Source organism: Scatophagus argus, chromosome 9 (assembly GCF_020382885.2).
Source record: "Scatophagus argus isolate fScaArg1 chromosome 9, fScaArg1.pri, whole genome shotgun sequence".
Taxonomy (NCBI): Eukaryota; Metazoa; Chordata; class Actinopteri; family Scatophagidae; genus Scatophagus; species Scatophagus argus.
The window spans coordinates 11,727,163-11,754,296 of NC_058501.1; the positions used below are offsets into that span (position 1 = coordinate 11,727,163).

At 40.8% G+C, this 27,134-nt stretch overlaps 1 protein-coding gene across 5 annotated transcripts in view; it reads right to left on the reverse strand.

Annotated features, from left to right (window-relative positions):
• Positions 1-27,035, reverse strand: part of LOC124064424 (collagen alpha-1(XIV) chain-like) — a 123,699-nt gene extending 96,664 nt beyond the window's left edge. The window contains exons 1-5 of one of the 5 annotated variants that reach the window (XM_046398870.1): positions 26,521-27,035; positions 17,001-17,116; positions 5,466-5,582; positions 1,685-1,828; positions 1,198-1,293 (exon numbers count right to left, since the gene is read on the reverse strand). In XM_046398870.1, coding sequence (XP_046254826.1) covers positions 1,198-1,293; positions 1,685-1,828; positions 5,466-5,582; positions 17,001-17,116; positions 26,521-26,546 — 499 coding nt within the window. In that variant the 5' untranslated portion in view covers positions 26,547-27,035. Of the gene's footprint in view, positions 1-1,197; positions 1,294-1,684; positions 1,829-5,465; positions 5,583-17,000; positions 17,144-18,595; positions 18,833-18,903; positions 19,458-26,520 lie in introns of those variants that run through there. The other 4 variants (XM_046398873.1, XM_046398871.1, XM_046398872.1 and 1 more) reach the window with 4 other exon arrangements.
• Positions 27,036-27,134: the final 99 nt, after the last annotated feature.

Genomic DNA, 27,134 nt, shown 5'->3' on the forward strand with positions numbered 1-27,134 from the left:
ATTTACTATCGATGTGTTTTACCACCCAAGAGCCAATTTATTATGTATTCACAGATGCAAAGTGTCTATAAATAAGCTTTATCACATGGTTAATTGCTCTGTCTCTTTCTCGAGTGTGTGTGTGAGAGTGTATGTCCCTCTCTTGCCCCATCAGCAAATATGAAGCACAGATATGGCATTCTGGAGTAAAATTAGATTGCGCAAATAATATTTATGGGTTATAGTCCATAAAAAATTATGACCCACAGTATACAGTTAATTGGAAGCTGGACTTCTTTAAACTATATTCAACTTCCTATCTTTCTTTTAGAGCACGGTGATAAATAATAAGTCTAAATAAGCCTTAATAACAAGAGTCCTTCCACCAAGTGAGGAGAGTCCATCTTTGTGTAGATGTAGGCTTGAACGTAATGGTAAAAATGCCACACAAAATGAATGATCAGTTATTCTATGGTCAAAGATTCCAAACTGAACTCTTGCTTAAAGTAAAGAAATCAACAGAAGAAAGTTGCTAGGTAAGCAGTGTCACACACCAAAGATGAATGCATTCTTCTCCCACATTTCAGCAGAAGTTGAAATATTTGGTATTTAAATATGAAGACATCTGAGCTGCCAACTGAAAGAACATTTTGGTTACAATAACCAACAGACAGAAAGCCAGAAGGTCTTGCTGGGGAGGAGAGCTCAAATTAACAGGCAACCACAGAGGCACAAGTGAACACTGCGGTCCGCTCATCGCCTAACATCAAGACTCAGTTTGCTAATATCACTCAGCACTGAATGTGCTAAAGGGTGGCCACAAAGACCACAGCGAGCGAGCACTGAGGCACAGATGGTTTTGGCATCCTTACTCTCACTTGCTGGGTAAGGACACCACCACGCCGCTGTCGGTCTGTCTGGATTTTGCTGTTAATCAGTTGCACACAAACTCTGTGTGTGGAAACACTTCACAGTCAGATCCTACTAGACGTGGACTAATATTTTTGGCTTTCTGATGTACGGAGCTGGTGTTCAAGACCACACCAACGGCTGTTTTCCTGCTTCCAAACACCACTATGGCAACTAGAAGACTGACTGGAGGATTATTTATGAAGAGGCCTACTCAGCACAATTCATTTTATTTATACGTTCATGTGAGAACAGGATTTGTATATGGCCTCCTCTCCTGGAAACAGTCCTTGTAAGCGTTTGTCCTACCTCCAGAGATCTCGTTGGCATCCTCAGGAGGTACAACTGAATCAGTCAGCCTCTGGGGCTCAGTCTTGTCTCCTCCTGCACTCTCACCTCTTTCAGCTGCGGCACATGAAACAGATTAATCACACGTTAGAACAATATGTCCCTTCTACTTGGAGATTACAATAGAGAACTGATTAAAACAGGTGACTATGGTAAACGCAGTATAGAACATCAGAACAAGAACAGAAGGGGAGGGGAGGGGAAACGAGGGTGAAGATGAGGGAAGGAAACTAGACAGAAGAGTGATATATGGTATATCACAACAAATCTGAGAAGAGACAAGAAAAAAAAACAAAACAAAAAACAAACAGAGGATCACATGTAGTGAAGACCATAACAAGGACAATATGGAGGAAGAGTATATGGAGCAGAATGCAGTTTGTGGAAGCTACACACTACGCTGCAGAAACAAAACACAAGCCAAAAAAAATAAAATGCATGAATGCACCTTTATGTCTGCCCTGAAGTGGTCTGCTCTGCTGTGTGCCACTCACAGCGATCACACTGACAGTGTAGTCCTTAGAGGGGTTGTAGTCTGTGATCAATACCTTCATGTCAGATTTAGATATGATGATCTCCCTCTGCTGACCACCTGAAAGAGAAAGAAGGGGGAGAAGAAGGAAGAGGAGGCAGGGAGACGGAGGTTAGACTTGTTTTGATTCAATGTTTTTTATTTCTTGTTGCTATTTTCAGTTGCTTGGAAGCAAAACATTAGCATGCTCGTGACCGTGCCAATACGAAGTTAATTCAGCCGAAGAGCTGATTAGCATTCTCCAGGCAAGCATTAGGTTCAAGGTCGAAATATTTTAGCCTATAGAGAGTTCTCAATGGAATAGTTTTACAAAAGTACTGAACTGACCAAAAAAACAAAACAAACAAACAAAAACACCCCAAAAATGAGACATTTTCTGGGTCCAACAATAATTCTGTTTTTGTTATTTTTTCTCAGGTTTATCGTTGAAGCTTTGAGAGAGACTTTTACATTTTGAGCTCAAGAAAATACAATTTGCCCGAAATAAACCGTCGATCCTCATCAAGAAACAAGCTTGTCTGTGTGTGTGTGAGAGTGTGCATGCGTGTGTGCTTGTGTCCTCTCCTTAGCAGTTAATCCCAATCAGGCCAACAGGTCACATTATCACCCCATTTCAATTTTGACCCTGCAATCAATTCGGCCATCAATAAAGGTGTGTGTGCGCGTGCTTCCTCAGCTCTTCTGCCCTGTGCGTCTGCAGGGTGATGACTAATGGTGCCTTTAGGGGAAGGAAGATAAATCCTGCTGAAGAGGACAGCAGTTCAGGTGAGGTAAAGACATGAATCAGTGTTCACACCACAAACTACAACCTTATTCTGTGCTGGGGAACCAAACCAGTGAAGGGGAGGCATTCACTGGGTCACCATATGACAGCTGCTGCACTGAAAGCACATGTGTCCCTCCCTCTGCTGGAATAGGCTCCAGCCCCCCATGCATTTTCACAAAGAGAAGAGTGATAATGGTTATTTGTCATTTTAGAAGGACTTACTTAACAGTTATTTCTTGGCAGACAACAGTTTTGTCATTCGGCACTTCATTCACACTGGCATCTCCTCTGGTTGCCTGGCAAACTTGTGGTAATGATAAAATGCTGAGAATTTACTGTGCCAGGTTCAAAAAGCTGACATCGTAAGAGTTTCCAGATAAAAGCACAAAGTGCCGTTTTTACGTATCCGGGTATGGATCAAACAAATTGGAGGCAATATGTAGATTAGTGCGCTTCAGAAGTTAACTTTAGAAAGACTCTGGTAAGTTGTTTCTCTCTGCTTTCAGTTTTAAAGATGAACTTATTGTTCCAGGCCTCATATCAATACTTAGTGCACAGACATGAACGAAATCCAAATCTTTTGATGCAACTTTGGACAAGGAAACAAAAAACATATTAGCCAAAACATTAAACTATTAGTTGAAAGCCTTAAGTTGACCAGACTTGTTTCCATGATAACTCAAACAGCTTCAGTTAGTGGGATGACTCAGTTGTGGAAAACCAATAAAAAAATCACCATCACTCCAAGTTTAATTAACTAGATTTTGGAAAATTACAGCAAACGAGTGAAGCTTGACTTGTTTTTAAACGATTTAAAACCTGTGTAACTCCACCACATGGCCTTACCCTGTCTCTGCCTTTTTGTCCTGATGGAAATGTCTCTCTCAGATATCATCATTTTCAGTTACACCCAGTCGTGCCCTGTTTTATCTCTATGGTATCACAAATTTAGAAATGTGAAAAGCTGCTGCCATTTTCCATAAACTAAACTGCATTGCAAAATTCTGCGCAAAGCAACATGAATGTGATTTCACTGTCTAAGAATATGGTTGCACATAGGCAAATGCAGGCAGATCCAGGGATCCAAAGTTAATTCTGTGCATGTGTGACGAATGACTAATGACTGACTGACTAATGCATGAGTGCCGCAGTGAGATTATTCTGTACTGCTGCTGTAAATACTACAACCTTCATTAAACTTGGGCTGGTTTCTACATCACTTCTTGGACCCTCTAATGCTTGAAAAGCGAACACACCTTCCAACGCCCAAATTATTCCTGTAATTGGTTGCAAGGGCAGTGTAACAGTAAGTTGCGGTCGCATACAGTAAAAACTGAACTTTTTTCTGCAGGGTTTGGCTTCATCTCCTCTAAGATTCTAGAGAGTAAATATAGACATGTGGCACTGATGAATAACACACAGATATGCAAGTACACACAGACACAACCCACACCATTTGAAATTCAGAATTGTTGGCAGGCTATTGAACAGACTTCCAATAAGCGCTTATTTTAGTTTAATTCATGCACTGTCATAGAATAGGGAATAAAGTCACTGGAGAGAGAAGCGCAGGCTAAAGTTAAACACTTTTTGATGCAATAAAAGACAAGGGTTGCATTATCCACAAGCTGATTATGGGGAAAAATTTGAGGGGATAATGTTAAACAAAATATAAGCATCACAAAAACCACTAGGCTGCTCATTTTTGCCCCCAAAAATGAGTCATCTGCTTTGGTATAAACCTGAATCATCCTAAACCAGTTGCACTTTAGAAAAGCTCCCAAGAGAAGAAGGATATTATGTTGAGCCGAAAGGTTAGTTGCTACCCTGACAGCTTCTATTGTGTTCTAAAATGGTGTTTTATTCTCTACAAAAGGACTTCAGCCTGTGATAACAAGCTTCACCATGGGTGCTCTTCACCTCATCTGACTCAGATGGACTGGACATCGTAACACAAGACAGGTTTCCTTTCCTCGTTCCTCCTTATTAGCAAAGATGGTCTTATTAACCACATGGTGTGTGAATACAGTAAGGACACTGCGAAAGCGCAACTTTTTACTGCATTTGCTGAATACCACTGAACTACTGCTGCACTCCTCCTCCTGAGAGGAAATGACCATAAATTTTAGTTTTTGTTCTCTTTTCAGCTGTCAGAGGCAGCAAAAAAATTGCCCGACGAGGCGTTTCTCGCAAAGGGTTGTTTGAAAATAACAACTTATATGCTGCAGAGTGCTTATTCAGTCTTACAACAGGCTGTGAAAGAATTGTCTGCAGTGTTCAGCACAGCATTAAGACGAAACAAATGCAGGCAGCAGTGCAGGAATAGTTAAGGAATTGATGTGAAGGAGATGTATGGCTATGAAGGAAAGTGCACTGTGATAGCGTGATGTAGGAGACATCAGTGGGAATTAGGGTGATTACTGACTGCACTGTGCATGCCCAGAAAGAGACGAGGCCATGCCCTGTGTCAGTACAGAGATCGACTCCTGACAGATGCAGGATAAAATCAGGATGTCGGGCGTCCTAATAATGCAGTTTAATGCTGAATGAGAGACGACTATGGCTGCCGTTGTTTTGGTCTGTCCTGGGCTGAACTCCATGATGAGTTGGTGTCCGTCTTACTGTCTTGTACAGTCTCCCTATAAATCCCATTTTCAAATCTGCTGACACACTGGATGTACGCAGCAAAAACACTCCTTTTGTCTCAAACTTGGCAGAAGTGCAGGACAGACTTTGAGTCCTCCACGTCCCTCAAGAGTGTGATCCCTTCAAAGGAGCTTTGATAAGAAGTAAATTACATAATCCTTTCTGACAGACAGATAATCCAAGCAATAATGAGATCTTTCCTCTGAAAGTTAGGTCTCACTTACTCAAAGTAGAAGAATTTTTTCCACCTGTATGTGTGTGTCTAACCAGCAAAAATGATCCTACCTGGTATACTGTTGTAGAGGAATAGATAGCTGTCAAAGTCTCCTTTGGGCTCCTTCCATGAAACAAGGAGTTTGCTTGGACTCAGCACTTTGAACCGCAGCCTCCTAGGAGCTGGAACTGAAAAACAATTATACAACACTTAAATCAGCTTCAGCAAGTCTGGGAATTTATTAAAAATGAACAATATATGAACGGAAATTATGTTCATTAAAAAGTTCCCAGCCACCAGTCAACATGTGTTAACATGACAACAAGTCAGTAGCCCCTTTTACACAGCCTGTTCATGGTGGGGATTTTGTGCCGTCATTCCACCTTGTCTGTCTGTATTTAAGTATCCTGTATCTTGAATTTCCCTCAGGATCAATAAAGTATCTATCTATCTATCTATCTTAAGGTACATAGACGAAAAATGGGACACCCTCGTTGTGCTCCTGAGCTGGCAGCAGTACAGTCAATCTGTGGCAGAATGGAACAGTGGTGTGACGTGCTGATAAAGTGTTATGTGTGCAACCCACCACCAGGGGATATAAAAACACAGATAGCACGTAACTCAAAAAGGAAGAGCAGAAATCGAAAAATGTCTTTAAATGGCAAGACCAAGTCCAGGACCTTCAGGCATCCCCCATCGGACTTTATTTTGCAAAAAATATATATATATATATATGAATGGTAGTTAATAACAAGAAACAATAGTATTTTGATCCAGCTCAGTTGTGTCATGAGTTACATATATGATTTGTTTGTCAATTTAAAAGATGACTTTACAAATCAAGAAATTAGCACACCAGCTCTACATGGTATTGGTCATGGGTTTCAGTAAGTGTTAAACAAGTTGGCGTCACTTACACTCACCTCACACCTCACTCACTGCTGGATGTGTGCCATTTCTAGTTATTACTTTCACTGACTCATACTTCAGCAAACTGCAACTTTTTGAGTTGCAAAATTAGCTTTTAAACAGACAAACATCATATGTGTAATTCATGGCATTAGTCAAATGGAATCAGAAAATTATTTGTCTCTTGTCATTAATTCTTGTACATAGTTTTTTCTGAAATAAGGTACTACGGTGGTCCACTAGTAGGGGATGGACTTCACCTCTCTGCTGGGAAGACAACAAGGTCTAGGAGCCCTGTCACCTCCGAGCAGAGGACAAGATCAACTACCATATAACAAGGAAAGGTAAAGGATTGTTATTTCCATGTTGTGTCACACTAGAGGCTGTTGTGTTACATGCCACACCTTTTTTGCACATTCATTGCAGCAGCATTGTGTGATCTCTGTGTAAAAAGGGCTACATTTCAAACCCAGAAACACCACAAAATCTACTCCCAAAAGCCCCAAATCAAACAGAGGAAATGAATTAATGGGCAGAGAGAAGCTCAGAGAGACGGCGAGAGCTGAGTTAATTTCAGTTTTGAAGTTCCAGTATCCATGAGAGCAACACGTAAAGCAGGTCGGCATGGCGTACAGCTCAACTTCAGTTTGGAGAAAGCTTAAAAAGACAAATTTAAAAGACATTATTTCCAGTCAAATTCTCTATATAAGACAGATTCCACAGAAAAGTGGTATGAGGAGGGGGAATGGGGTCGTTTTCTGTTACTGACTACTGAAGGAAAAAAGAAAAGGCAATGTCTTTGCCTGTGTCAGTGTGTGAGTGTACGTTTCTAATCTATCCAATATCGTGGAGAAATGATATGATTGGTTTACAGGAGCATCCTCAGCAGCTCGCTGTACTTTCTATCCCTCCGTCAATGAAAAGTGTAGTGGCCTGTTAAAAACAGTGACAGCAGCAATTCTCTGCATGGGTATGGAGACAGTATATTTTGTAGAATTGGAGGAAAATTTGACTGGTTTAAACCTAAAGACAGAGAGACACACAAATAAAGAAGAGAGCAGACAGCAGTGACATAGACATGTAGTATTAGGGAATACTACAAATTCACCTCGGATAAAAGCAAAAGCCGCGGACATAACCTTTATGTCTGCGACACATATCACCATTTCGAAGAATCTGTTAGTAATGTATTCACCATAAACCATATAATATGTTTCTACAAAGTTTCTAGAAATGAGCAGATCTTTAAATCTGATGACAATTCCCGTGTAAAGTCACTTTAGCTGTCAGCACTTTTTAAAAAGATGAAAAATGAAGATGTTGTCTCAAAAGGGCCAGAAATGACTCATGTTAAACCAGAATAATATCATTAATAAATCAACAGACTTGTACAAGATTTCCAGGACTGATTCTTGAATACTGATTCTTTCAGTACTTTTGAATAAAACATGAACTAAACAGCTTTAATTTAGAGCTCCATCCATTTCGGACTCAAATGTGACAGGTCTGAAACTGATGGAGAATTTTGGGTCACAGAAACAAGTTTTGCTTCCCCGTGCAGGGAGCCAACTTTGCAACAGCCTAGGAGTATAATGCCTAGCTACTCTGTGCCTGCAGGTATACAGGGAATAACATTAATGAACTACCATTTAAAATGCCAAAGAATCCCTCTGAACTGTAATAAAGTTTGAAGGACCCCCTCTAACCTTAACTGCTGACCCACATTAGGGATCCTGCAACCTAAAATTGATGCCGATCTGTCAATTAATTGAAAGTGATGAATGTTTATAGAGTGCTGACATGCAAAGGCTATACATCAGGGAAACTGTGCAGAGGAAAAATGGGTGATATGATGGAGACAAACCTGAGGGGTAGTGTGCAGGATTTTCACCCGATGATGAGAACAGACGGCCATCTTTCTCAACAGAAAATCCCATTCAGGCGATATGTCACATTGTATTATTGTGTTGTTTGTTATGTTGTAGGCAGAGAAGTAAGAGATGCCTGTTAGAGTTGGTCCATTTAACCTTTCTGCAAAAGGTCAGCGTGAGTCCAGGTAAATAGAAAAGTTTTTTAAAAAAAAGTTCATCTCTTTCCGAAAACATTATTTCAGCCAGACTTTCCTGCCAAGCACCGTTTAAATTTTAGTCATGGCATTACCTCACGAGTACAATGTCACGTCGCAGAAGCCAAAATAACAGGATCCAGTCTCAACTTGTCAAAGAGGGACAGCTTCTTGAACTTTTCATCACCAGATCTCATGATGCTTTTTGATCGTATGAGACACACTGCAGTGCTTCACAGTTTTACATCTTGCTCACTCATATTCTTAAGTAAACACCACGCCACCTATTACATACTCAAAATGCATAGGATGAGACAGTATAATTACACCACACAATAAGAAACTATGAATAATTTAAGTCTGTGACGGACCTGGTAGATTATTACTCTGGTGTGTGTTTGATTGTAGGTGAATTGAGCTGGCAGGCAGGGTCCTAATAACCGGATGAAAATTGCCTCTAATACCTTGATCTTTGCTTTGCATGTAAATGAACGTGCACACACATGCACGCACGCACAGTTATAGCAAAAAAAAAAAAAAAATATGCATGTAAAAGAAAAAAAAAAAACAGCAAGCCCACTATGACCCACTTCTTCTTCTGTGAATGCATGTCAAGGACTACAAATTGGAGGCTATTCCAAAGACAGCAACTATGATTAATGAATATGGACGTAATAGCTCCAATAGCTGCGGATGCTGACAGAACATGAGGGTCTCTGATATAAATTACCCTTCACGAACCGCCACGTCTGTTCTTGTTTACCACCATACAGCCATAAATATCGTCCATGAGCACATTTCACACTCTCTCTCTCTGAATCTAAGTGCCAAGATGCTTTTGTCACACACCTTAGACGTCCTCTCTCCAGATCTCACAATAAGTCGATTTCCATGAATATTATAGAAACCCCGTCTAGATGGCTTTAACTCTCGCTTAAACTTCCACAGCAAATACCCACATATAGCGCAACGGTATATCACACATACCAGAGCCATTCATCTGAAAGAGTTACACCACAGGATTCAGCAAGCCCCCAGCAGCGCCTTGCATCAGCTTCTTCCCAGGTAGTAAATGTAAGTCCAGCCATTTGGCAGGACTTTGGCGACTACTGCTTAGCAACAAAATTTAGCTGCAGTAAATAGTCTGAGTCACTGAAGCCTCAATGAAAAAAATCACCCCAGTGCCATAAAATTATTTAAATGCCTTAAAAAAAAAATCATATTCAACATGTTCTCACCTCATGCAGCTTAATTTAAAGACGCTTTGAAAGGCTCTAATATGATGTATGAACTGGAGTAATCTCCTGACTCTGTAGGGAGTGTGAATGAGGAAAAATCTTCTAACTGGAGGCCCAGTATGAACTGAAATTATCTGGGTTAGAGTGATACAGGCGCAGCATGACGCCCGAGTGTGAGAAGAGATGACTCTTCCCAGGATTAGAGGCTAGCAGGGATTCCTGATACATGAGTAAATGCTCGTTGTCCAATTCTCTGTTTCACTTCATCTCCTCGCTCCATGTCTTGTCTCTGTTTCAACTTCTTCTGCAAGTTTCCTCTTCCCATCTCCTGATTTGGCTCAGCATCCTGCTCTGTGTTGGCTTCTTTTCACCCTGCTGCTCTGCTTACTACCCTCCTCACTCAACAATCTCTCATTCAACTCTCTTTTTTCGCTCTGTTTCGCCTCATGTCTCTCCTTTGTCTTCTATGAGCTTTCTGGCTTTTATCAATCTCTCTTTTCATTTCTAATTGCCTCTAGTTTCCTCCCCTCTCTACCCCTTTCCCACTTATCTTCATCCACTTTCTCATCTCCTCTTCCTCTTCTTGTCATCCATTTTATCCTTCCATTGTCTTTTTTCTTTTCTTTTTCTCTTCTCTCCTAAACTGTCACCATACTTTGATTCTTCCTCTCTCACACCTCTTTTTTTCCCCTACGCTTCCCCATCTCCTTCACATTTCTGTCTTTTAATTCCCTGTTTTCCTCCTCCTCTCTCCAGATTAGCCCCATACTGACTCCACAGTGAATACTCAGGCTACGGTAACTTCACTAATACGCAGGATTTATGGATGACAACTGCTGGGCTTGCACTGTCACCACAAGATAGCTACTGTACTGTGCATGCGATAGAAGAGTGTGTGAGAGTGTGTGCAGAGTGCCAATCCAGTGCTGCAGTACACATCGTTTGATGCGGCTGGCGTCTTGTCGGTACAAGAACTACTCTGCTCACCGAGATAGCACTTAACCCAAATCCACTCTGGCTTTTTCTTTGCACCCCTCGCTCTTTTTTTTAATCTCCTCTGCTGCTCTCATAGAACACTTCAGTCTTTTACAGATCTCTTCTTCTCATCGTTGGGTTTTAACTCTCCTCTCCCTCTCCTCCTCCTCTTCCCTTTTTTCTACTCTTCTCTTTTATCCTATCTTCTCCTCTTTTGCACCACCTGCACTCCACTCCTTCAGTGGCTTAACACCTTTATTCTCTCTTTCATCGCTTCACTTGTGTAAGTGATGCCTATTCCCCTTAACACTTATCGCTGTGCTGCATTGTGTGTGTGTGCGCGCAAGAGTGTGAAATCTCTCTTAAGGACTCACTGAATAGTAAGAGTCTGTTGGATGATCCGTCCCCATGTGTAGTCTGGTGAAGAAATAATATTTCATCAACCAACGGTGACAAATATCACCATCGAATACTCCACTAGGTTCATTCTGCACGAGATGGTTACGGCTGCAACCAAGGATTGTTTTCACTGCTGATTATTTTCTAGATTAATTGGTTTGGTCTATAAAATGTTAGAAAATGGCAAAAAAAAAATGTCTTCAAATGTTCTGTTTTGTGCACAACCCTAAAGATATTTGGTTTAATATCACAGATAATTAAAGAAACCAGAAAATATTCATATTTACGGAGTTGTAATCAGAAAATGTATACTATTTGTTGTTAAAAATGCACTCAAACCAGTTAATTAATTATCAAAATAGTTGGAAATTCACTTGATTGTTGACATGTATTCAGCTCATTGTTGAAGATGAGGGACATGCTAAATTCAGAGTCTGCTATTCTAACACAGACCATATTCAGGTCTAAGTCACTGCTGAGTACACTGTAAAACAATGCTGGTGGGCGTATGTTGCATTTAGTCTTTACAGGATCATTTAAAAATGATTACAACTTTTCTGATTTTTGTTTTCTCTCAGCACATTTTGTAATTATTTCAATTATCATGACATTAAAAGATACAAATGTATGCCACTTTATGCCAGTTCTTTTTCACATCTAAAGTAAATGCATCAAGAAGCAACTTGAGATGCAAGAAACTGATGAAATCATCCTTACCATTAACCTTGTTTATTTTGTTTATTTTTGGCATTGTATATGTATATTTTAGTTTTGTACCTTTATGTATACTTTACATTTTATATTTGCACTCTTTTCTGCTCCATACTAAAACTGCTGCATCTTCATTATCATTTGGCTTCTATCCACAATTTTACTGTTTTGGCTCCCTCTCACTACTCTCATCAGTGTTGTTTTTGGCTGCAGCAGACAGCTGTTTCCAACTCCATTGTACACTGCCTGCCCAGCAGGTGGATAATTAGAGACTAGCTAGTGAACATAGTGAAGCCATTTCCCTCAGCAGTTGGTGAAGACCAAAAACAGAGCTTAAAGGAGAGTGAACTTTTATCAGGTGAAAAAAACCAAAACTTTTCTATAACTGCTGTGCGTGATCACTGTATCAACTTCAAGTTTGATAATATGTAAGTGTTGTTTTTACTCCTTGTTTCAACTGGCCCCAAGTGGCCAAAATGGTTATTGCAGGTCTCTTTTTTTCATCTAATTTCTCTGATCATCTGACTCCAAAGCTTCTTGTCCTGGTTGTTGTAGAAAAGTTGTTTCACTATGTCCAGTAGAAATTATGGTCGGAACAGCATGAGTAATTCTAAAGTTGTTACAAAATATGACAAAACAGCTTCTCAGAATGCAATCATTTTGATTTGTAGTTTACTTTAAATTTGGGATTATACACCATATAGACAAAAGTATTAGGACACATCTTTATTATTGAATTCAGGTGTGGTATGGAGCTGTTCTTCAGGGGTTGGGCTAGGCCCCTCACTTCCACTGAAGGGAAATTGTAATGCTTCAGCATACCAAGACATTTTGGACAATGTTATGCTTCCAACTTTGTGGCAGTTTGGGGAAGAACCTTTTCTATTCCAGCATGACTACACCACAGTGCATAAAGCAAAGCCCATAAAGACATGGCTGGGTGAGTTTGGTGTGGAAGAGCTTGACTGGCTCACACAGAGCCCTGACTTCAAGCCCATCGAACACCTTTGGGGTGAGCTGGAACGGAGATTGTGAGTCAGGCCTTTTTGTTCAGCATCAGTGCCTGACCTCGCAAATGCTCTACTGCATGAATGGGCAAAAACTCCCACAGAAACACTGCAAAATCTTGTTAAAAGCTTTCCCAGAATAGTGGAAGCTGTTGTAGCTGCAGAGCTGTCCATGTATTTAAAATGCAATGTCACCAAAGTCCCTGTTAGTTTAATGGTCAGCTGTCCCAATAATTTTGTCTATATAGTGTAATGTTGAACAAATGTAGATCACATAAACTCTGGTTTCTGATCCAAAAACCAGCAGCAACAAGTTTAATTTCGAAAAAAGTGTCATTTTCTTACCACAATGGCAGATTTTCTCAGTTTTTTTAACAGAACCAGGACCCAAGTAGCCGATTTACAACCATGTACCACCACAATATCTGCTCAACCCTGAGTCACTTCAGGCTCTGCACGCTTGTCCACTCTGTGAATTTGGGAAGCAAAATGTTTCAAAACATTCGTAGCTTATTTCATGCTTCTAAAACTGCAACTACTTCACCTGGCACACATTATTCCTACCTACACTGTGGTACCCATGCTGTGTAATTTGAAATATGCATGCATATTGAATGCGGAGTGAACTGGATATCTGAGTGATATCATTGTGCAGTCATTTTGGTTCCTGTATCAGTGCTTGCTGAAGTACAATATTTTCCCAAATCCGTAATAGCTCATGTTACCATTAATTGAAGTTAATTTTGTTTATTTACAAGCAAAAAGCATTATCTCTGACAATAACGACAGGACAAAATTAGAGAGCCCCCTGCACACCATTTCTCTAACAATTCAATGCTCCATTTAGGCCAAAGTGGCTGATGATTATGACAAGCTGGATTACCATCAGCAGCAGAGTGTTGAGGTGACGACAGCCTGGGTTTGGATAATTTAGCAGTTTTTAAATTCGAAACAGGTTGTTCCATCTCATCCTGTCTTTTGTTTATGAATAAATGATTTCTCATCATTGGCTTCTCTCCCTGTTCATTATAACTGAAATTATTGGCCAACACTTTCACTCATGCTAATTCACCATGCTGCCCTCTAACCACACACACACACACACACACACAGAGAAGTGCAATTCCTTTGTAAATGTGTTCTCGAGCACATAATCCGGTGTGATGTGTCCTGAAACATGGTACTGACACGGACTGTCAGCCAATCAACAAAATCAATTACAATAATTAAATATGCACACAGTAAACGCACGCGCACAAAAGCACAGTTCAACCCACACACATTCAGCATCTTTACAGTGACTAACTGACTTATCCAGTTAGTTAAATACTTAATTAACGGTGCAGCATCTATGATGCTTTTGTCACTGCTGCATAGGAAACAGCAACACAAAGCGCCAGGTTACTCCTTACACTCCTCTGAGGACTGAGCAGAGAATAAAATTTACATTTCCCTTTTCAATACTTTTCAAGGCCAAAGTAAGAGCCAGAGGGGGGGAAAAAAGACAATCCACTGTGTTGCAAACTGCTTCCTTTCTGCAGTAGGAACAGTGTCAGCGTCGTTCCCACGGGTCAGATAGACGAGCAAAGACCTAGTGCAGCTGAAGCCTCAAATGCAGTACAGATTGTATGTGGTGTCCAAACCCTGTATCCTAAAAAAATCCAATAATGTACCACACAGCAAACAGAAAATAGGAAATGTATAGCTATTGAGGATAAGGTGCTGTGGATACCACTTTATTCCAGACTGAAAACAACTGAAAGTATTGCCACACATGGATTCCCCTTAGTTGGATGATCCCCTGACCTTTCATTCAGAGCCACCAGCAGATCCAACTTTTCACTAGTGAAGTGAAAAATCTTGACAACTATTTGGCAGACTGCAGTGAAGTTTTCTGTAGATATTAAAGATTCCTACATAGATTCTAATAAACTTTGTTGATCAGTTAATTTTTTGTCTTGGTCTTAGCATGCAGCTCAAAGCACCCTTTCTCCTGCATCCAGTCTTACAAAGCTGCTAGCAGGTCTCTGGACTCTTAGTATTGCTCTTTATCATTACAGTAAGTCACACTTAAACTGTAAAAACAGTGAATTTCTTCTCTGTGTATTCTGTAAAGTAAATTTGTAGCATTTAAATATATATTTGTAGCAGTCAGTGTCAATAATATTAACATTTCAGCTATGTTAATTAATTTTGGTGGTTCTGCAAAATGTAACTTCAGATTTTACATTGTATCTTCTTAAATAATATGTAAAAACAAATGTTAACTGAATTGTTTGTTGTCAGCATGTGCAACAGTAAGATCTGTTTTCATTTTATGTGGTATTCTTAGACTTTTAAGTATAACAAGTTTAGTTTGAATGCCAAGTCATTTGCAACATTAGTAATTTTTAGGAAGTAAGAAGCCCTGCTGGACTGACTCAGCCTTTGGACATGGGAGTTCCTGATGATATCCAGACGTGTATGTTGCAAATACAAACATCCTCTATGGGCAGAACACACACTAATCCTCAACCTCAAATCCCCTCTGACCAGATGTTACAGCTTACAGGGGACAGGCCAAGCAAAAATTAATGGCTATCGCATGATTCCTAATGAAGGGATTGAACAGATCAGGCTCCCATAGTGTCTGGGAGGTCGGCCATGCTCGGCTGTGATTCACTGGGATCAAATCCCAGCCTGATTTATGCTGTCACACTTCTGTCTCACCTCTCATTTCTGTCTGCCTGCAATGAAAAACATAACCTGCAGAACTACTGATGAAAATTGGAATAAAATGAGAATGGGGTGTAGCAGATGAGGAAAACAAATGAAGAGAAACAGAGCGAAAAGGTTGCAGGGAAAGGACACACAAGAAAGAACAGATTGAGAAGTCAGTGAGGGCTGGAGAAAGACAGAAGAAAACAGAAAAGAGCGACTCATGATGTCAGAGCAGTCACTGTAAGGACTTCCACTGGCACATCAACACAAAGCAGGCTCACATTCATCCATTCAGGTTATATGGCAACAAAACAAAAACGACAAGGAACCTCGGAAAGACCACCATCGTAAAATAAACTGTTTTTAAGGTGCGGTTTCTTTTTTTCTTTTCTTTTTTTCTTTAGCTGAAAACAGATCAATAAAAGGTTTGTTTCATATGTGGATTATTGATTTTTATCAACTTCAGAGAGAGAAATAAATTTCTAATTGATTTGTGTGTGTGGTGTTCCTGTAAACAAGACCTGTTCCTTTAACTCCATATCTTTGAAGGAATGTGCACTACACACACCCACACATACACATGTGAGCGTGCGTGCGCGTGCACACACACACAAAGCAGGGTCAGCTAAATGCCTAAGTGCCCCTTGAGGTCATTTTCATATTATCTCTGTCAAGATAACCTCAATAGGTCTGACCCTTTCACTTCATATGCCATGTCAATTGCAAATAAAAGTCGAGATTTCTGCATCCTATAGCTGTACTTGTAATAACAACATCTAACATCTAACACACTTACAATCACTGTATTAACACTTGGAAAGTGTGTCAGAAAAAAAACACACATCTGTTGCACTTTAACACATGATATGCTAATAATGCCACATAAAGACATATTAACATACAGTATGTTCAGCTGGCACTCACATGTGTGGTTCTATAGCGCATCCAGATGTTGAAACATTGTAGTAAACAGACAACATGTTTTGACGAGGCTCAGTTTGATTAAATCAGGTTTGCTCAGGTGAGGTTGACAGTGAAGCACACGGGAGCTTTGCACATCGTGCAGCACACTGAGCAGCAGATCATCACAGCTTGAAGCGCACCGTTACAACACATTTATTAAAACCCCTCTGGAGCGTGGCGGAATCGACAGAAGGATTGCAAGCGTTGCTGTGCTGCCAGGGTGAAATGGCATGATGATACGGAGGTGATATGATCACTAACAAGATGCAATCTGATTGGTCTGAGCCTGCACATCAAACAGGGAGATGGCATTGGGAGGAATGGTGTGGAAATGGGAGGAGAAGACAGACAGAGAGAGAGAGAGAGAGAGAGAGAGAGAGAGAGAGAGAGAGAGAGAGGAAAGCAGAGAGGTGGTGCTGTGTGTGTTGGGGGGGTACTTGAGGGAAGGATGATGGGTGATGGAGGCAGCAGGTGGCCAGAGGTTGAATGGCAAAGGTGGCAAAAGATAGAAGATGTTGGATGGAGTGGACAAGTGGGACAGGAGAAAGAGAGAAGGTCTGAATGGTGTGAGATGGGAGGATCAGAAGAAGAGAGAAAGAACAGAGAGAGGTGATTGGAAAAGAGAGAAAAAGTACTTACCCTGATCCTGTGCCTTACTGGGGACATGGTAAACCAGAGCCAGTAACAGCAGTGGAGCCCACAAACACCACCCACTCTGCCCCGTTGACAACATCCTCACAACCAGCAGTTTAGACCTGCACAGAGAGAGAGAGAAGATAAAGCTGAGAAAAAAACAAAACACCGAGAAAGAAAGTCAGTTAAAGATGGAAAGAAAGGGAGGTTTCATACACAGAAACAGCTTGAATGCCTTTCAGCTGCAGAGAGGCTCTGTGGGTCAAGAAGACCCACCTTGCCCAACCCACACAGTCCCAAGATGCTGATCTGGAATCAGTTACTCTGGTCTAATATCCACTTTGATACGATTACAGAGCGGCAGTCTGACGGTCTAGACTGACCGCAGAACAGCGGTCAAGCCTCCCGCCTACATAGAGCAGGCTGAGGGCAAAACAGTGGAGGACTTTGTTTGAGGGAGGAGAGGAGAAGAAATGAACAAAAGAGCTGACAGCAAAAGGGGACGAAGAACATAACACTGTCTTCTCCACATTTTCCCCTTCTCTTCCTCTCCTCCTTCACCACCTCTTCACATCCCCTGCACTCTTTATTACACACTGCGGATGGACACACACACATATGATCATCTGATTTGCTGGTCATCAATGAACCAGCACGTGTAACAAAAGTTGTGACATGACTGATTCACTCCAGCCCCGCTGTGTTGAAAGAACAGACAGCTCCTTCAGTTCAGACAGTGTCAAAAGGCCAGAATAATGATAATGCATATTAATCAGCATAAAATAGTCCAGGAAATGGGACTGATTTTTTTTTTTTCATAGATCAGCCTCGGGACACGAAGAGGGAAATGAGAAGGAAAGAAAATTATTCGCTGTTGGTCTCTCTTTGACATGCAGACACGCACACAAATGAGAGTTAATCACATAAATGTAAGATTAGACCTCAGCCTGCCGTGCGATTCTACATGCCTATTTATTCGCGTGATCCTAATAAAGAACCACAAACGCACCTTACAGCCAAATATAAATCGCATAAAACCAATGAAAAAAAGTTTCTCATGTCTTCGGCTTGTGTAATTTCGTCTTCACAATCCAAAGGGCAACTTTTGCAGCTGGTTAATTGGTTAATGAAAACCAGGGTACGGGCGCCGCCCTCATTAAAATGAAGCAGTCTAAATGCTTATTTGCATGTCTTTTTAAAGGCTTCCCGTGGATACAGTTTCCACACATACTCAGATGCACTTAAAGGCAGTAGCAGACAGCAGGCGACCCTCACGCGTACGCATGAACCAAGACTGTTTTGAAAGCGCAAACATTTTTAAAGGCTGAAAACTGGCCAAATGAAATCATTTTTTTTCTTTTTATTTGTACGCATTTCGTCCACCTGCCTGTGAGACTGCACACTTCACTAAGCACATAACCAAGATTTGTCTCCAGTGATAATTCCAAAGTGCCGCTCACTGGTTAAGATTAAGTTTCACCACCAGATTTGGGTCAAACTATCAGATTTATTCAAATGAAGTCGCTCCGTTCAAACGCTCCGGCGCGGCACACCTGAGAACTCACACACACTCGCACAATGAATGAAATCTCCTTTCATACCTCTCCAGTCATCAATTCAAAGCGTCTTTTTTTATCCCCAAAGGATAAATCCTCTGTATACCAGACTGCTGCCTCCCAATGTGCTCCTCTTTCTTCTCACTCTTTCTCTCCTTCTTTTTCTTTCTGTCACTCCGTCTCTCCGCGTACAATTCGGTCAGCCCGGAGTGGGTGTTTCTCTCCTCGTTATTCAGCCATCCCTCCCTCCAGCTATTCCTCCCTGCCCCAACCCTTTCCTTCGACCCCGTTCATTTCAAATAGAGAGAGAGAGAGAGAGAGAGAGAGAGAGAGAGAGAGAGAGAGAGACGGACTCAGTACCGCTGCGCAAAACCTCCGCTGCCAGCCTGCAGGTTTCAATCCGGCTTCAGCCCCTCGGGGCCCTTTAAGTGCGCCTCCGCGGTCACGATGGGTCTTGTCGTGGGGACATATCCGGAATCAACAGCTTTAAAGGAACCACATGGTCAGTACTGAAACTCGTTTGTGTGTGTTTGACCTGTTGGAGGGTCCGTCAAGAAAATGGCTCAGTGGACTCGATCGGAGCAGGTGCCTGGCCGTGCCCCGCTGCGCAGCGAGCTCTTACGTTAAAGGCACAATGACACAGGTTTTCACCTCGCCTCAAAGTTTGATTTACTAAAGAAACTGACTGTGGCTGACTCCTCACGATGGAGTCTTAAAATAAGACTGATTCACGACACGAGTTAAACAAACATCATGCCACACCAAACGAGAGTTTACTTTCACTTCATTCAACGATATTTGTCCACTGGAATCATACACAGTTACATCAATCACCTTAAAGACTGTTTTCAGCAACAAGTGACTGATATTGTAAACTTAGGCTCTGGATGGCTGAAACCAGGGCTTTTATGACAGTAGGTTAGCAAGTTGTCTAAAATTTTCCTAAACTATGAAATCAGCCAGCTGACTTCTTGCTGAGGGTTTAGATGAGAGGACTGTGACCACCCCCTGGGTCTTTTCCTTAAATATAAAGCTACAGTCAGGAGGCAATTAGTTTAACATTAAGACTGAAAAGAGGGAAAAGTTGAAAAAAAACCTGCCTTTGTGACTTGCCCTGAAGGGAAAGGAACCGGAGTCATGGGAAACAGAAGCTGGAGAAATGTGCCAGTGGCTGGCTTAGTTGAAAAGCTGGATAGCTGCACTCCAGGTGTGTCCCTGGGGCACTACACACACATACATACAAATGCTCTTAACACACTCACACACACACACACACGCCCGCCCGCCATAGCCAGACAACTGTCCAGCTGCCATAAACACTATAATCAAGTGAATAAGGATTCTGTCCTCCTCCCTCCTTCCTCCTCTTTCTTCCCCCAGCCTCTTCCTCCCTTCCTGTCCGTCTGTCGTCCGCTCATCTGTTGCCTGTTTGCAGCAGACCACACACTTAAAAAAAAACAGAGCAGATGCAGACACTGTGCCACTGTGTGCCTGCAATTACGACCTAAAATCTATATCAAGATAAATTATCAGATCTATCTCAATGGAGATAAATGTATATAATCAGATTTTTAAACATTATTTGAAGTATTTCCTTTCTCATTTTGGCTCTTTTCTAATGTGTTTATCCTGTTTTATTAGAGCAATCATTAGTTGTGGAGCTGTTGTCAGAAAATTTACAATCTGAGTTCATTTTGGTCTCAGACATTCAAATCGGGATGAATTGTAACACCTTTAGTGATCCCTTCACTAAATTCTAATTTCTGATGTTTAATATTATAAAAGCAGCAAAACCGCTGACATCAGCTTCAGTTGTACAGGGCTACTTTTTGTTTAGCGCTAATTAGCAAATGTTAGCCTATTAACATGCTAAACTAAAAAGGTCACAATAGTAAGTATTCCATATGCTTCAAAACAGCATGTTAGCATTGTCACTGTGAGCAGTTTAGCCTGCAGATGTTCTATTTGTACCTAAGTGCAGCCTCAAAAAGCCACTACGCCAACGTGCTGGACTTTTAAACAATTATATATTGTAGCTCTAATTCATCTGGTCGAATTGGGTGGAAGGATATTTTATACATCTCCAGATTTTGACTGTATTCTTAGGTCTACTAAACCAAATAAACATACAAATAAATACATAGAAGGGCTTGCAGATGTGTCATTCTGGAAACAAACCAATGGCACGGTGGCTGGAAAGTGACTGAGCAGCTGATTTAACTTTGTTGTGCAAAATATAACACTGAAGAAGACAAACCAATTTCAGTTACTGAAATTAACCAGTTAAGATCAGCTAACCAGTTTCAGCTCTCTGAAACATCAGTGAAGTCAGAACGTGTTTGGCTGAAAAGAGCGAGACACCTGAAAGATGACGTGTACTACATTTTTGGTTTGTATTCCAAATTGCTGCAGTCCCAGGTGGGGTTTTACTGACAGCTCCTCTCCACAGACACACAGGCCAGCAGACCTAAAGACCTGCCCGACGGATGAACCATGCCGCTGTCCCCACTGTCACCTATTCATTTCTCTTGACGTCCTCTGTTCCCGTCTTGATCTGTCCACTTTTATTGATCCTTTTTTCCTTTCTTTCCTTCTTGTTCTCTCCCTCTTTCTCTCTTTTTCACCCTACAACCACCACTCTCTGGTCTGTTCATCCTCCTTCTGTCTACCTCTCCGCCATCGCTGTCCATCGCAGCTGAGGCTCTGTTGAATAAATGCATCAGTCACATGGTAGAGTTGATGCACAGGTCATTTAGCTCTGCACCATATGGTCCAACTGTGAAGCTTCCTAAAGTTTTCAAAGTCCTTGCTCTAAAACAGATCTGTTTACCGCAGGTACTCTTTGTTCCAAGAGGTCAGATTAGACACTGATATTTGTCTGTGACATGAAGTAGGGGGATCTTAGTTTTCACAGCTGAACATATAACACATCTCAGGAATTCGAGAAATGTGTGCAGTTCAGATCAGCTGTCTCCTGGCGTGCGCATTCAGGTGATATGTGACAGATCTCACATTTGTAAAACCTGGATGGTACAGCAATGCAGGACTTGGAAGACTTTGTGTCGAAATAGTATGGATAAAAAGTAAAAATTTTGACAGCCAATTATCCTCAGTCTGACACTGAGAAGGTTTAGCAAAGTGTTACGCACACAAAACACAATTTCCTTCTTTATGAAACTGTAATTTTTTTTCTTGAAGTTTCTCGTGCATATTCGTTCCAATGTTTTTGGTGAACCTTTTGCACAGCACCTTGGACAGGAACCTTTCATTAATAATCAAAGGTTCCACATATCAGCTGTTTCCTTGATTTTGGTGACATCATCTTTGATAGCAGCACTGGTGTTTGCCCTGGAACAACATATTGTAATAATAAAAATGATTAAAGTCCACCACAGTCTCTTACATTTCCTCTACCTTCCTATAATTATTACAAACCCGCCACCACAGTTTCTTTGACAAACACAGACAGCATCACTTCCTGTAGAGCAGAAGACTTATCCCAGGAAACAGAAACCCCCTCATTGGTGTTTATACAAGCACGTGTTTAAGCTCGAACTGGATGAAAGGTGAATATTTAGTGCATGATCTCAGTCGGCGACAGTAAGCAGCATATTCTCCCATACTAGTGCTAGCATGAAAAAGTACCGTCAAAAACTTGACAGAAATAATAACTGAAAAATCTTGCAGCTCTGAAACTACAGCATTCAATATCATATATTTTTTTCTTTTTTAATTTGATTCTAGATAGATAGATAGATAGATAGATACTTTACTGATCCCGAGGGAAATTCAATTCTATTGATTCAGGCACTTGTGCACACACACATAGCAACAAAATTCTGCAAACACACTTCATTTTACATCTACACAAAGACTTCCAACACTTTTTACTCTCTCCCTTTCACACATAAACACACAGCTGAAGCCCCCTGCCCTACATATTTAAGACACAGAGATAACCTGGGGTGTGGGGCTTAACACTCTGACACAGTGACGGACAGCAGAGATCACCCTGTCATTCACACACACACACACACACACACACAATGAGCTGCATTTAAACCGGCAGAAGAAACATGGTTTGTTTGCCTTGTAAGCTTAAGCCAAAGACCTGGGCAAGTTCAAATAGAGTTGACGCATACAAGGGTGCACATATACACAGGTGAACTTGTGAACACCTCATGTCATGTATTTCAACCTTTTTTCTGTTGAACGTGTGCACACACGAGCACACGCACACACACACACCTTTTGAGCTCTGTGTTAATAACAAGCAGCAGGTTAATATGAGGGCAGCAGTGGACTGAAGTGACCACAGCCTACTGATTAGTCCCAACTAGTCACAGTTATTAGCCGGCATGTCATCTGGTACCAGGCCTGCTGTTCCCAGACGTCTAAGGTCATGATAGATTACCCAACTTCACATGGTGGGATACACCAACAGAGGTGATTTATTCAAGAAAATCCTGTTTATTTAAGAACTCATTCAAGGCCACTGGCAGATGCTTAAGTACTTATGACAAAATGTATCTTTAACATGCAGAGTGTGTCTAAGTTGCATACAATGAGTTATTTTCTTTGGCCTTTTTTGGCCAGTCTAACAGCAGGGTTTGAGGTGTTGGTTTGTGGGTTAGTCAGTCAGTCCACCAGACTCAAATATCTCAACAACTGTCAAATAGATTGCCATGAAGTTTGGTGCAGACTTTCATGAGAAATTCAGTGGACGAATTCTAATACTTTGTTGATCCTCTGACCTTTCCTCTAGTGACACCATGAGGTTGACATTTGTGGGTCTGAATGAAATGACTCAGCAGCCACTGGACTGACAGCCATGAAATTTGGCACGGACATTCAAGTTCCCCTCAGGATGAATTCTAATTAGCCTACTTTGGTGATTCTTTTGTTCCCAATAGTTTTGGCCAAATACTAAAATTTAAAAAATAAAAATCTCTTCAACTTTACCTTATGTGTAGTGCTAATCACCGAACAGTAGCATGCTAACATGACTACCTAAGTCATACCTGCTAAACATTAGCATGTTAGCATTGTCACTGAAGTATGTTCTTGTCGATGTTATTATGTTGATAATTTTTTGTCATTCAGATTTGTTTATTTTTGGTTTAAATGTCTATTAATTTCCATGTTTTTGTGTCTGAAGATCCCCTTGAAAATGAGATTGTGCATCTCAGGGGGTTTATCTTCAAATTAAATCTGAAGTAAATAAAAACAAAAAACAAACAAACTGTAAATTAGACTTCTCTCACTCATGGCGGGCACCCTAATCTGAAAAAATGGTTTCCCATTACCCATTTATTTGTGATTTCCAGAGTCATTTAGTTGGTAAAATAAGTTTTTAAAAGGAAATGCTTGTTATACAAGAAGTGACTTCCCTCCAGAGAAACTAGCCAAATTTACAGAGCTGGCAGCCACACTCTAAGAAGCATTTGGCAGATGGCTAACATTTCTGCTTGCTGTGACTTGTCCTGAGCTCCTGGCCTGTGGGGAGGGAAGTGGACGACAGGAGACAATCCACTTGAAAACATTGTAATCATGCCTCAAAGGGATTCAGTCTATCAATCTGAACACTGAAACCTTTCTTCGGCTGCACATTATTTCTTCTCCTTTCTTTTCTTCTCTGGGTGATATTCAAAAAGTTTCATATTTCCCACATGTGAAAACACTGATAACCTTTATTTAATCAAAGCAGCAGCCACACTTATTGGCACTCTGTGTCAAAAAGCTAATTAAAGTCTAAAGAATAGTGTGTTCCACTGAATCTTATTTCATTTTTCTGGTATTACATTATTTGCTCTGTCACAATGTGATGTATGACATGATTAAAAAGGATATAAAAATATAATAATAGCCTGAACCCATATTTTAATATTGCCCAGCACTGAGATAAATATGGTGTATTTTGACAGTTTTTGTCCCCCAGCGGATTTTTGATCCTCTAAGAAATTTGCAAGTAAAATCCTGAAAGTGCTCTGCAACTGTTGACCCCCTGCAAAACGAGAAAATATTGGACAAAAGCTACATAAAGGCCTGTTCACTGGTACAGTGCAGACTGTAAGAATCATATTTCAAATGCTTTTGTCAAATCTAAGCTTTGCAACAAAGAATGTCAACACAGGAGATTAGAAACACACTTTTTTGCCTGACATTTATCAAACCTTAAAGAAGGTTTTGATGGTTTGATAACATTTAATTATTAAAATCTACTTTGGCCCTGAGACACTTCCATTATATTTAATCTTAATCGAGGAAATTCCGATGTGAAGTTGAGGATAGAAATGAATCAGAAACCTGAGTGACACTCTGAATAAAACCAAAATCCACCTGCTTTAAATGTAGGCTACTTCATATTTCTGCTTACCTCACCTATTTTGGCTTCTGTCACTGTCATGAGAGGATTTTCTATGTGTATTAATTACTTGATCTTGGCTTGTACCGCCTGTATTACTGTTGCTTTAATTGGACCAACTGGGCTTTTCAAACCTTAATATGATCTTATAAAATATGCTACTTGGTGAATGCTTTCATCCCAGGCTCCTCTGAGCACGTATGTTTTTACTGCGTTGGCCCCATTTGGAATTGGACCCCACAGTAACTTTGGCAGACTGACTGTGATTCTGTGTGCACCGAGCTAAATCATGTTGTATCAACACACTGCTCTCTGAGGGCCCGTGAATAGAATAAAATCCGCTAATAAAAATGCTCACCAGTGCTCCAAAAACTGTTTGCCACACACTTCTTCAAACACAGAAAATTTTAAATAAGTTATTTTACAATTTGACTTGTTTTTTTTTTTATACAATCAGTACAAATTGTGTGTAAATGTTCTGTCTACTGCTGTTAAAGACATTTCTTATCAGTTGGATGACTTAAATGTTCTAACCTAATCTCTTGATCTTACCCTTGTCCAGCGGGCTGTTGCTCTCAGGTTGAGACGTGTGTGTGAAACAGTTTCTGAATTCCTCTGTGTATGCATCAGTCTGTGTACTGAGCTGAAACACACACAGACAGATAGATGAATGGGATGGAGTTGAAGGAGTCAGTGAGCTGATCAATGGATGCTTGAATGCAAGGACAGATGAATGAATGGACGGATAGGTGGAGGAAAGGTGACGATGGTCCCATCTGATAAGGTCTTTTCTAGTTAGTGTTTCTGTCAGTCTCTTCCAAGAGATTAAAGGATGGTGAAAAAAGAAAGAGAGACAGCAAGAGACAGAGAAAGTGAGAGAGAGAGAAAGAGAGAGCGCGAGAGAAGGGCACCCAGATGCATGTGAGCAAAGTGTTACGGGAAAACAGTGTAGTATAGCTCAGCGCTAATCTTTTGTTTTTGTAGCTCACTCAGATTGTGATTAAGTGGTTTATCTGCTGCCACATGTAGAGTTGAATATATTTCCCACATTTCTATTGCACACTCAGACATGCAGGTTTACCATAAATATTTTCACAATAATGCCTTATAGGATGTCAAATGTGTGTGAGCTCAGGGATGTCAATCCAGAAGAAGCCTGTAGGGGGGATATCCAGCTGCGCAATTAGTTTATTATCATAATAATGGGGGAGAATGAGAGAACCGTGATCAAACAGCAACAATGTCAGTCTTGTAACTTCTCCTGTGGTTCATATTCACACACAGACCTTTCACATAACTGAGCTGGACAAGATGTTCTATAAAAACTGATGTCTTCTTGCAGAAACTGTCCAAACTGTCCAAAGAAAACACTCCCACCTCTCACGTGAAGGCACTGTTGTTTAACTCAGGAAGCAAAAAAATATATACACAGTGCAGACAGTGTGCTACAGTATAACAGCACCCCTTGGTGGTAGCTTTAGGTAGGGCATTTAAAAAAAAAAGGGAGGGGAGGCTATGTGTGAGTCAAGACAAGTCACCTTCATTCAATTACCATCATACAACCAAGACCACAACAAAATGATACCTGTCTCTTTATGCTACTCACAGTGGAGATGACTTCAGATCCCTCATCACAGGTTATTGTTCACATAAGTTGTGAGCAGTTCCACCAAACAGTTTTCCCATTTCAGATGTATTGTGAAAGACTCTTAAAGGACTGAAGAGGTGAAAGTGTTGAGATGTCCTCCACGTGGGAAGCGCAGCCTGAACATAAAGATGATGAAGGTGTGTGACAGAGAGATCAGGATAGTGCACATTAAAAAAGTGATACACACTGTACTTTTAGGCAATCTCAGAAGAGATGAAAACCAGACAAAATGTTTAGAGTAAATTGCATGTTACAGTAGCCTTGAGATAAAGGAAGAATGTGGGAGGGGGAAACAATTTATCAATATGCCTTTGAAATTAACGTTGAGCTTTAATTGGACGGCGCCAACTGAAAAAGAACACTATGTAACAAGGACAGAGACTGAAAATACTTCAATCTCACTACACACTAATGCAATTACACACACAGAAGGAACTAGATAGACATACAAAGAGAGACTACCAGGTTTCAAGTCTGCACAGTCAACACACTCATGGACTAAACTAGCACTAAATCAGACCCATCCCAAAAAGTGAGCCTAATTCATTTATTTATTAAGTACAAAAGATGAA